Here is a 12,777-nt window from a genome sequence, read left to right as displayed (position 1 = left end):
AACTAAGAATCAGCAGGAGCGGAGCAGCAAAGAATGATGTAGGAGTGATTTTATAGGCCACCAAACAACAATGATATAGAGACTGATTGTAAATCAGGAAATTTGAATTGCATTTATCTAGCAAGGAGAATCCAGTAATGATGGGAATTAGATCTGCATACACCGGGTAAATCTAATAATGCTGTGGACAAAGAATTCCTAGAACGTTTTCAAGAAGGTTTTTGTAGAGCAATATGTTGGGAAACCAACTAATGCATAAGCTTATATCCCATAATCTACAATGGGAAAGAGCTGATCAATAGTCTTGTTTTAAAAGAATCTTTAGGAAATAGAACCCATGGTAATAGAACTTTTCATTGTTTGAAAAAAAATTGTAGTTTAACCAGAAAATGGAGTCCTATAACTCAAGGGCAATCATGAAGTTTGAGTAGGAAATAGGTGAATTGGAGAAGTACATTAAAATGTTTTGACAGTAGATAGTTGGTTTCAAAACTCATGCATTCCTTCTTCAAGGCAAAAAATTCTCATCCAGCAAATTGAGTGCCCTAGTTAACAAGGGAAATCTAAATATCGCAATAGATCAAAGAAGGTGATTCACGTTTTTTATTTTGGCAACTTTGTAAGTCTGAAAATTGAGAGAATTTTAGAACTTGGCAAATGAGGACCAAAAAACTGATGATAGAATGAATGTAAAATTGCAAGAAATTTTACAATGTAATTTAAGAGCTTTAATAGGAATACAGAAAGGAAACAATAAACTTGGGTTCATTGCAGGCAGGCTTAGGAGCAATTATAATAGGAAATAAATGGTAGAGACCTGGCAAATACTGTGTCTCTTCGAAGGAAGGTCACAAAAAGTTTCTTTGAAACAATTAAGATTCAAGGGTCTGGTAAGTGTGAAACTGAAAAATTAACATTACTAAGGAATCAGTATTAGGAAATAAAAGAGGCACTTAGTTAATAAATCTTTAACCTTCACCCCAGATTATTCAAAGGGAGGGCTGCAGAGATAGTGGATATATTGGTTGTCATCTTTCAAAGTTCTATCCATTCGTGCAATACTGCCTATAGATTGAAAGGTGGTAAAAAGAAAGAAAGGAGGAAAGGTACAGAAAATTAGACCTGTTCGTATAACATCGAGTGATTTCAGTACTTGGGCGATTTGAAGGATGTGACTACCGCATACTTAGAAAGTAGGCGAGTTGGATAGATTCAACATGAATTTATAAAGAAGAAATCATGTTTCACAATCTTGGTAGATGTTTTTGAGGACATTACTAGCAGAAGGGCAAAATTTTGCTGTGTCTGGATTTTATGCTGCCGTCAATCATTATTCCAATCTTGATATTGACTCTATAAACACCTGCAGACTTCACCTCATGAAAATACTTACACACCAGTGAGTCCTTCAGTATGCTAACGTCAAATAGTTTTGGGTCTCACTTTTTTATCTTCCATCCAATCTCTGGCAAAAGCTTTTTCCTATTCTCCATGGTGACTTTCCTATCAACATTATTGTTAACTCGCTGTTGGACTTTCACATTTAATTGTCCTGGAGCTGAAGAGTTGTCTCCAGGTGAAGCTGATTTGACAATTCGTCCCTGGTCCACTAACCAATGACAAACATCCTTTGTCTGCCAGCAAAAGTTGATTGGTTATCAGTTAGTTGAACAGTTTGGGCTGTGAGCAAGTTAGAAAGCAGCTAGTCCAAGCAGAAGAGAAATTTGTAGCAACAAAAATAAGTCATCTTTCTCTACAATAAGTGACTTTAAACCTGAAGCAAGCAGTCTTATTTTTCCTGCTGCAAGATGTGACTTTGAATTAGATAAGTCAAGAAATGTTTCATAAGTGAAATAGCTACCCACTGCCTCTTGCAATGTTATTGAAGCATTTGGACAAATAAAGGTCAAGGAGAAGCCTTCCACTCGCAAAAATCAACCCAATGGATTGTAAAAACCAAGATGTACTATTTTCTCAGGTTCCCCTCCAGTCAAACATTGTTTTTCTTTCCATGTTTATGTGTGCAACGGGCAATTTATAAGGGGTTTGGAATTTTAATTTGTAGAGTTTACTTAATGTTTGTTTACCTGTAACTAGAATCTAAATACCTGCAATGAATAATGATTTCTTATGTGCTACAAACTGGTCCATGCTTTCTATCAACCTGGCTTTGCAAACCAGGTAGCTTGGGGATTTTAACTTTTATGACCACCGCAAGAATAGCTGGGCTTGATTTCCAGTGTACTATCCTAGAGACATGTGACACTGCAGTAGGTTTTAGTGTCTGTAATGTACTACTTACAACCATAGGCACAGGCCAATGGTCACATTTACAGATCATAAGTAGTTGTGTTGTAATGTAAAGTGTCATTGATATAAATAATACAATTTATTTTAGAGTTTGGATTTTGAACAAGTTGCATCTGGGATCTGGTATTTGAGGAGGTCTTTGTTTAGGGGAGACAATGGCCTAGTGGTATAATTGCTGGACTATTAATCCACAGACCAAAATAATGTTCTGGAGACCCAGGTTTGAATCCTGCCACTGCAAATGGTAGAACTTGAATTCAATAAAATATCTGGCATTTAAAATCTAATGATGCCCATTGTTGATTATTGTAAAAACCCATCTGGTTCACTGATGTCCTTTACGGAAAGAAGCTGCCACCTTACCTGTTCTGGCCTACGTGTGACTCCAGACCCAAAGCAATGTGGTTGACTCAGAACTGCCCTCTGGGCAATTGGGGATGGGCAATAAATGCTGACTAGCCAGTGACGAACTCATCCCATGAATGAATAAAACAAAATGAAGGGATTTAATGATTCATTGTCAAATTTCCTGGCACCTTTTATTAGAAACAGTATTAAAAACAGGTCCTTGGAGGGCAAATGGGAATTTACATTGAGAGAGTTTTATGTGTGAACAAACATTGATGAGCATTAGCCAATTTCAGTTAATAGAAGTTAAATGTATGAAACAGTTTCTCCTAGAGAAACAAATTGTTTCAAAATACTGAGGAAATAGGATACCTCAATTTTAGCTTAGAAGTTCAAGACCAGAAATTATTTTTAGAATCCTGAAAGAGTTATTCAAAACCATTCAGTTATGTAAGTACTCAGGTAGAAACTATCAAACCCTGAAGACTAGGAATCGAAAATATCAGTTAAGTCAAACCCATACATGTGATAGTGCTAAGCACTGTAAAGGGATGCTGTTGGGGCAAATGGAATATAGTATTGTTACTATTTGTTCAGACATGTTTCAAATTATATGTAGCTTAGTTTATTTTGTTTTATCTTTGTGTGTAATAATTTCTGTTTTTTTGTTAAAGTCAAATCAACAGTAACGTATGTTTGAGTTTCACTGAGACTATATTTCAACAAAAAAAAACTTTTATCAAGTCAATGCTCTGTAGATCTTCTTTACAACCGCAAATTGCTGATGTTAAGAGATGAAAAATCACAAAACCGCAGTAGAGGGTACAAAGATCCTTCCGCTGGGTCTAGTTTTAGGATGTTTTAAGGTAATCTTGTCACGATTCCTGGATATGTGATAATGGGAACTGCAGATGCTGGAGAATCCAAGATAACAAAGTGTGGAGCTGGATGAACACAGCAGGCCAAGCAGCATCTCGGGAGTACAAAAGCTGATGTTTCGGGCCTAGACCCTTCATCAGAGAGGGAGATGGGGAGAGGGAACTGGAATAAATAGGGAGAGAGGGGGTGGTGGACCGAAGATGAAGAGAAAACAAGATAGGTAGAGAGAAGAATACAGGTAGGAAGGGAATAGGTCAGTCCAGGGAAGATGGACAGATGAGGTGGTAGGTAGGAAATGGAGGTGCGGCTTGACGTGGGAGGAAGGGATGGCTGAGAGGAAGAACAGGTTAGGGAAGCAGAGACAGACTGGGCTCGTTTTGGGATGCAGTGGGGGGAGGGGATGAGTTGGGCTGGTTTTGGGATGTAGTGGGGGGGAGGGGACAAGTTGGGCTGGTTTTGTGATGCAGTAGGGGAAGTGGAGATTTTGAAGCTTGTGAAGTCCACATTGATACCATTGGGCTGCAGGGTTCTCAAGCGGAATATGAGTTGCTGTTCCTGCAACCTTCGGGTGGCATCATTGTGGCACTGCAGGAGGCCCATGATGGACATGTCATCTGAGGAATGGGCGGGGGAGTTGAAATGGTTCGCGATTGGGAGGTGCAGTTGTTTGTTGCGAACCAAGTGCAGGTGTTCTGCGAAGCGGTCCCCAAGCCTCCGCTTGGTTTCCCCAATGTAGAGGAAGCCACACCGGGTGCAATGGAAAAAACAGCAGAGGTCCTTTGCAGGTCTGTGAGAGAGAGGCTCTGAACTGGGGCAGGCTGGATTGCAGTGCGTGGAGGCGCCGGCGCATGGCTGCGAGTGTCTGTTTCAGGACTCACAGGGATAAAAGCTTCTGAAGGGTCTGAATGCTCTGGGTGTAGAGGTGGTCACGACTGGGGCTGTTTTTTCCATTACACTCGGTGTGGCTTTCTCTACATTGGGGGAAGCCAAGCGGAGGCTTAGGGACTGCTTTGCAGAACACTTCCGCTCGGTTCGCAACAAACAACTGCACCTCCCAGTCGTGAACCATTTTAACTCCCCCTCCCATTCCTCAGACGACCTGTCCGTCATGGGCCTCCTGCAGTGCCACAACGATGCCACCCGAAGGTTGCAGGAACAGCAACTCATATTCCGCTTGGGAACCCTGCAGCCCAATGGTATCAATGTGGACTTCACAAGCTTCAAAATCTCCCCTCCCCCCCACTGCATCCCAAAACCAGCCCAGCCTGTCTCTGCTTCCCTAACCTGTTCTTCCTCTCACCCATCCCTTCCTCCCACCTCAAGCTGCACCTCCATTTCCTACCTACCACCTCATCCCACCTCCTTGACCTGTCCATCTTCCCTGGACTGACCTATCCCCTCCCCACCTATACTCTCCTCTCTACCTACCTTGTTTTCTCTCCATCTTCGGTCCGCCTCCCCCTCTATTCCTATTTATTCCAGTACCCTCTCCTCCTCCCCCTCTCCGATGATGGGTCTAGGCCCTAAACGTCAGCTTTTGTGCTCCTGAAATGCTGCTGCGTTCATCCAGCTGCACCCTTTGTTATCTATGATTCCTGGATATGACTGTTTTCCCATGTTTGTAGCATTGCTATGCTCATAAAAAATTGATTATAAATTGCAACATCCACCAATGAACTAAATGTATGGAATGGTGGGCATTTCATGATATGGACTGTCCTGTCAATCCAGATCTCTGATCTTTGATTTATACCAGATTAGAGTTTAGTTTGGACAGCCTGCCTGTTTCTTTGTGTCAAAAGACTTCAGGCTTTCCCACACAAAAAAAGTTGGGCAGAAAATACATTAATAGTGTTAACACTTCAACTAGTAAACTACAGACATTTTATATCCCTTAAAGTTGTTTTTTAATGCAAGTGAGTGCTTAACTAATGTATACATTTCATTATACCCCAAGGTCAGGTTGTGGGTGTTGAGGTTGGTTGGCTCAACCAATGTGAGTATTCAAGACTAATACTCACTCATCTCAATTCACACAGACAAGGAGAACCACCAATTTGACTGGGATAACACCAAGATCCTGGGACAAGCTAAACAGAGACGGGGGTGGGAATTCCAGGAAATCTGGTACTCCATGAAGAAAACCATTAATAAACACATATAGAACACAACCCTATATACACTCCACTACAAAGGAAACCTGGAACTGAGGCAATCTATCTCAATGGATTCCGGAGTTTAAAAACCAGGTGGGAAAACACACCAACACTTTATCGGAGGCTACACTGAGGATGTTACCAAGCACTAACAAAATGTTATTGGAACAACAAACCAGCTTGGCAAGCCAACCAATCTCAACAAATTTCATTATATTGTTAAGTTCAGTGATAAGACAGAAGTAAACACTTCTAGTAGTATTGGAACAAATTCATAAGCTTGAGTTTCCAACCACTGTTCTTCATCTGCTTGTAAAACATTTGGCCACCAGATGGTGCTATTACACAGGCATAAACCATAATGATATGTCAAATGCAAAGCACAACTTACTCATTAAGCTAATGTGTAGATTTCCCTGTCAAAAGTAACAATATGCTGTGGTGAGCAGAGCCAAAATATACTCAAATTCAAGTTACTGCCTAAGTTGTGCTATTCTACCATCAAGTTCACAAAGTGGCTGTGACAGCTCAGGTCACTATTGTATTGAATCGCATAAAGTCACAATACTTGGGTAGTGAAAGGGAAATGAACCAAATTTAGGGTCATATATACACACCTTTAAACAAAATAAGCATCAAGAATCCTCTCAATATAAAATGAATTGTGTGGAATTAAATGTGGAGTTTTATTCTTATACAATTTAATTGCTGGAAATTTTTTGAAATAAAAAAGAACTTTTTCACTCAAATATCTTTCCCTCCTGTGCTAGATATAATAGTGGATGTGCTCACTTTAATTTAAACTTCTATTTGTTAATTCCACCATCTTTCAATTGGTTATGGAGTTTGTTGCCCAAATGACATGATTCTCTGTAGTTTTATCCATTCACACTTGCAGTGATTTCCCACCCATAATGTACGTAAGATTATCCGTGTGAGAGCATGCCTAACTGATGAAAAATGGCATCACTGATCCGCAGGATTTTCTCTCCCTTGAGATGATGGAACAGGAGTAGTTTGGATGTTGATGTTGATGAGATGCATGTCCCATTCCTGCCACTTCAGCAATCAATCACATTCTGGACAACCTTCCCAACACACCACTAATTCGGGATCTTAAATAGCCAATTAACAACCTCAACCCACTAATGGCCAAATTGCCTGCTTTCCCAACCTGGATTTGGTAGGTGCTGCTAGAGGGAGAGCCTCCAATTTACCCAGGCTAGGACACTGGGGAGGGAGGTGTTCACATGAAAATAACTCTCTACCCAACATATGTATTTCTTTTTCCACTTCTGAATATGCACCTCCTCATTGCTGCAGCTCTTCACTGACTGCAACAATGTTTTCTAGCTCCCAGTGCTGGCTGCCATACCCCAACCGACTGGCAGCTTCAGATGGATTGATAGACTTCAAGTTAAAAAAAACACATAATAGGATGAGAAGCCTGCCGCGTCAGCACTTCAATACCTTTGGGCTGGTGCTGGATCAGGTAAACTCTCTCACTAGTGGAGTCAGGATGTTAGTCACCATGAAAAGCCCACCTCCACATTTTGTGCATTTTACTTAAATCCAGTCCATTGTGTTTGGCATTTCAAAATTCAAAACAATGGGATGTTCTTAGATTTAGGTCCCCTGCCTTCAAATTCTAAAGAGGGTAATATAAAATCCATCTTGAGATTTCTAATCAGTTTGCAAAGTGATTATATATCATGTGCTCACTGTGTGTACCATAGGTTATCTCTCTCTAAGATAAAGATAAATGGATATGAGTGGGGCTGCTAAACTCCAGAGTAAGCAGTAGATGAGTTAACAAGGCAGAATTCCATGAAATAGCACATCCTAGTAGAAAAATTGCATCACATCATTGGCATAATTCTATATGTCTGAACCATCTCGCCCTCAACTGAATTAACCAACTGAAAACATCCATTTGAAAAGTTTGAGAACCACTGATCTGGAAGATAGCCAGTGGTGAAAAGGTTAACAAAAATGTAAACTTGTCATGTTACAAGGTGTGAACACTGTAGATAGCTCTAAGGTCGGTTTCTAATTCTCAAGTAATTAATTGCAATAATGTAATTACTGTGAACAGATCATCTGCGAAGTTTAGTGACAGTTTGTGTACACCATATCTCCTGTTGGCATTAAGGACCCTAACACCCATCTTCCAAAAACTTACCTTGACTCTATGTGTCTGAGCATAGTGATTTTACAGCAGTAGTCCAATCAGATTTAAGATGATGATTTTAAATAATGTAAGTCCTTTTGATTAGCTTATTGATATTAATCGAGTCATCAATTAAATTCCACATATTTCACTTTTCATTAACAATGTCTTGTTATGCAATTGTCCTTGGCTACAGTCATGGGCTTAACTTGAGCTATGCTAAACTTTACAGGTGGTTCAGGAAAGAACATTTCCTACAACAACGTCTGTTTGAAAAATTTAAGAACAAACTGTAAGGTAATGATATGTTTATTCTTAATATGGGCAGATTCCACTAACAGTTGTTAAAGGCTTTATTGTTTTATTTATTTCCTTAGCTACAGTGCCGCTGTCTTTATCTTGAACTGGACAGGTTTTGGCATTTGCAGTTTAAAATGATTGCTAAATACAAACAATGATGGCAGTACATGAATGCATTTTAATAAAATACACCAATGACATTGTGTGAAGTGCTCTTGTTAGATGCTTTATTACATTTCCAAAAAGGCTGCTTCCTCTTTGTGTATGGTGTGGTTACTGCAGCAGGATGTGTAGCTGCTTCTATTTGGTATTCTCAATTTCTCAGTACCCGCATAATCTCTAAAGCTGCCGCAGCAGAAATGGCTACTTCTAGTCAAGATATTTCAGAAGAGCTACAAGGTAATAATTTTTGATTCTTGTTAATCCTAAAAAAAAGTACATTTTTGTGTGTACCCTCTTTAGATCCCTTTGTAGCCCTACATTTCGATTTTACTGGTGCAAAATAAGTCTCTTGAAAATAAAGCAAATGGAGACTGAGCATGTGGCATATGATTCAGTCCTTAAAGAACACCTGTACAGTCTTTAGGCTAAACAAATCTATCTAGAAGATCTAAACAAAAGTCGCATGTGGTATGATGCAAAACCTGCTTGGCTTTGTTTCAGCTGGGGCACATTGATATTATAACGTAATAAGAGCATGAGAATATCATTGATAACTATGGAAAAATGCTTTAATGATATGTTAAACTGCACGGAAATGTCAACATGAACCTTTTGTCAGCACTTTGAGGATATGATCAACTTGAGGGTCCATTGAACTGTTAATGGCCACAGTATCACTAACGTGGGGGTGCTGCATCTCTGATATGGGCACTGAAAAACATTGGAGATACATACAACGTTGTGAAATAATTTAAGGAAAATGAGTACAGAAATATTATTCAGTTTGTACATCACGTATCTTTTGGGAAGACTTAAGAATATTTAAGTTGTGAACTATGTTTAATATTTCTAAATCCTCTCAGAACTTATCTTTAAGTGATAATAGCTATGTAACAATGTTTTAATATGTTAGCCAGAAATCTGTCCCTGAAAGCCCTGAGTGTTAACAAGACCTCACTATGTCAGCATGGAACTGTAGGCACCTTGATTCTGCAGGAGCCATGTTTCTTTGATCCCATGCAACCTTCTGCATTGCATTTACTCAAATCATGCTGTACTGTTTCCAACGAGCTGTCAGGCAACAAGGACTATCCATCTCGGCAGCTGCAGATAGCATCACCTTGATGTGGGGCAATGCAGTCTGACCCTGCTGCGTGTATGGTACTATCAGTGAAGTAGCAAAGGAAGTGTGTATGGCAAGAGACACGGTTCTCCTGAGCATGTCTCTCTCCCAAACAATCATGCTTTCATCTCCTGGGAAGATGCTGCAACTACAGTGTGCAGGCTGCTACAATGCTTTAAGGCCCTTGTCAATGCTGGCCCCTTGAGATAAGATGACACATGTTGCCATGCAATTTCATATGGCAAAGCTGACATTGCTGTAATACAAACTTCCAAACAAGTGGTTTGTATTACAGAATCTGTTAGAACTCAGCAGAGGTCCTACAATGGTGCATGTCACAGTGTTAATTAAAGTGACTTCTAAGCCCATGTTTCTATGATTGTGTCTCCATGTTCTGTGGTTAAATCACAAGAAATGTTGGACCCGAGCTCTAAATTCTATGACATTATGTGCAAGTTGACCAATAGGCTGTCTACCGTATCCAGCATCACCTGGTTGACCCATTTCGGTGCCTCAAAGTGAGCACCTGACGTCTGCTGGATCACCATGTGGAGCCCAACTTCCAAAACTCAGACAATTCCAGCGTTTCAGCAGATGCTTGCAAGAGACTCCAATCAAGAAATATTGTATGTTTGCTGACAGCTCACCTGCTCGAGTTTCCACATTCTCTGCATCTGGTATGAAAGAGAGACGAGAGTTAGTTGGGGTACGAAACAAGTGAAAAGATGATGAAGAGGAAGTAGGTGGTGACAGTATCTGCAGCTTGTTGTGGAGTGTGTGATAAAAACGAAGTGGAACATAAAGGATAACCATAGGGATGGAGAAGTCTTATGCGATATTTCTGACAGCATTACAAGTTGGCACTGCCTTGATTCTGCCCCTCCCACGATAGTAAACACTATTTCTTTGAGGGTGAAGCAGCCTCTTTGTCCTAGTGCCAGTCTGCTGGAGTTCTCCTGGAAGAAATGAGTGAGAGCATTTGGAAGAACTTTGATGGGTGCTTTGAGAATGCACCTGATATGTTCCGACACCCAATAGCCTATGTAAAAGATATGCATTCTTGATAAGTGAGGGTTGTAATAGTGGTGAATAGGGGAAGGTGACGTGCAACAGTGATTGCAGGCAGTGTCAACTGCTATTAGTCTGCAATTAATTTAAAAAAAATGAAGCTGTTGTGAACAGAAAAAGAGCAGCAGTTCTTTAGTTCAGAGATGTGAATTTCGTGCTGCATTGCAGCCATGACTTAAATGTGAGGCTCCTCACATTGTGATACTCTGCAACCTTTGAAACTGATGACAATGGCTCAAAATTCCCCGACACCACACTGAGATTCTTGCTTTTCCAAAGCGAGATCTTCACTCAATCATTAGAAGTTGTGCCACAAGTTTGAGGTTCCATTCAAAAAAGAATCAAATACTAGGGTATATTTCTAGAAGTAGAGTTAAAAAGTGGTGAAGTCATTAAAATTACAAAAGGTTTTTATAAAGTGAATGTAAATGGAATGTTTTCTCTTCGGGGGAAGAACGTAATTGGAGGCCATTAGTAGAAAATAGCAAGAAATCCTATAATGAATTCAGAAGAAACCGGTCAGGCAGATGAGGGAGGAAATAGAGGATTTATAATAAATTTAGACAAGAAAAGATGGGAGGAGGTTCAAGAGAGTAAACATTGACGTGAAATTATTAAGCCAAGTGATACATTTCTATGCAATAGATCACGCATGGTGTTAGAGGTCCATTCCACTATCTAGGACAGAATTTCCTTTATTCGTGTTTTGATAAAGCAGGGCAGTGACATCAATAATTATACTAAAAACTGCATTAATTGGTAGCAGACAACATAAACCGAAATTGCCTTTTAGGAGTCTCGCAAAAATGTGTAGATTCGTTACTTTCATTGAACAAACTACTTAGTAGTCTTTATATGTAATGAGAAAAACAATTGTACCAATATTTGACACTGATGTTGGTTGAATAATGGCATAGAATGATTGGAAATAGATTTACACAGAACAGAATCAAAGTAAAGAACGTCTCCAGCACACCGTGCAGCCAGTTTAGTAATATGTAATTTAGAGTGAATGGGTATGGGAAGATGAAAGGAGCTTCATAAAAGCATATAGAAAAATTAGTAAAACCTTTTACTGTCAATGTTCATTACTGCTTTAAAACATAACACTTAAATAAAATTAAATAAGCTTCATGCAAAGCTAGGAACATTAAAAAACAATCAACAGATGCATGGAATAGATTTCCTTCAAAAAATGGAGCTAGATTCATAGAATGGTTAGAGCACAAAGGAGGCTATTTAGCTCATCATGTCACTTAGGCTTCTGGCATATATCTTTCTGTCAGTGCCATCCTGAACTCCTGCAAGTTTCCAATCCTCTGACACCACCTGCACATTTAAGGTGGATTGAAAGATTTATGCCTGGAGCCTCTATAATTTCTATCCCTACGTACCTCGACAGTTCAAAGATCCTTATCGCGATTAAGTTTTACTAGTGACTCTGGAACCAAGAGGGTCTTCGATGATTTTCAGTTAATTTCTCTAATTCTGAATGAATCCACTGGAGCGTGATATTTGCATTTTAATGAGGCATCTCCTGCCTATGACTTGTGAGCACTTAGCTTTCAAAAGAGAAGTTAATTTAAAAAAATAATATTGCAAACACATCAGCAAAACCAGACTATAGCAGAAATCACAAATAAAATATTGAAGAGCACAGTAAGCATTGAATTAGTACATTGAGAACAAATTTGTAATTCTGGCAGCATTCAGGTAGTGGATGGTTTCCAGCAATGTAGACAATGTTGACAATACAGACTTAATAACAATGCACAAGGCTGCCTCTAGCAGCTTTCTAATGGGAAAATAGCAACGTATGCTGCTACATCAAAATACTGTCAAAAAAATGCTTGGTGCAGACAACTCATACACATTTTATATCCATTGAACGTTGGTGGGGAATAAGAACTTAAGTGAGTTTTCTTTCCAGTTATCACCAAAGAATCTTGAAATGAATTAGGCATCTTTACTATCAGCCTGGCTAAGGTCTGATAATTCACGAGAGACCAGCAATCAGATCTGGGTCTTTACTCATCCATGCAACTCAGTGAAGCTTATCTCTCATCCTGCTGAGACAAATATATTTATGACCTTTTCAAACATCCAACATTGTTGTACAACAGCAAATGAGAATTTCTAGTCACCTTTCCTGGCATTGATGGAGACAGGGTCCCAAGGCAGCTCAGTTCATTTTAGTGAAGACCATAACTTTGGACAATAACTTAGAACGCTCTGCCACAATCATGTGGCATGTGAGAGAA

At 39.6% G+C, this 12,777-nt stretch overlaps 1 protein-coding gene across 1 annotated transcript in view; it reads left to right on the top strand.

Moving 5' to 3' along the window:
• Positions 1-8,506: 8,506 nt before the first annotated feature.
• Positions 8,507-12,777, top strand: part of carmil2 (capping protein regulator and myosin 1 linker 2) — a 175,759-nt gene continuing 171,488 nt past the window's right edge. The window contains exon 1 of the mRNA XM_059651643.1: positions 8,507-8,562. Within this exon, the coding sequence (XP_059507626.1) occupies positions 8,523-8,562 (40 nt within the window). The 5' untranslated portion in view covers positions 8,507-8,522. The remainder of the gene's footprint in view (positions 8,563-12,777) is intronic.

This window comes from Stegostoma tigrinum, chromosome 16, assembly GCF_030684315.1.
Source record: "Stegostoma tigrinum isolate sSteTig4 chromosome 16, sSteTig4.hap1, whole genome shotgun sequence".
NCBI classification, from domain to species: domain Eukaryota; kingdom Metazoa; phylum Chordata; class Chondrichthyes; order Orectolobiformes; family Stegostomatidae; genus Stegostoma; species Stegostoma tigrinum.
The sequence above is the reverse complement of the archived record's forward strand: the minus strand, read 5'-3'. Positions and strand labels throughout refer to the sequence as shown.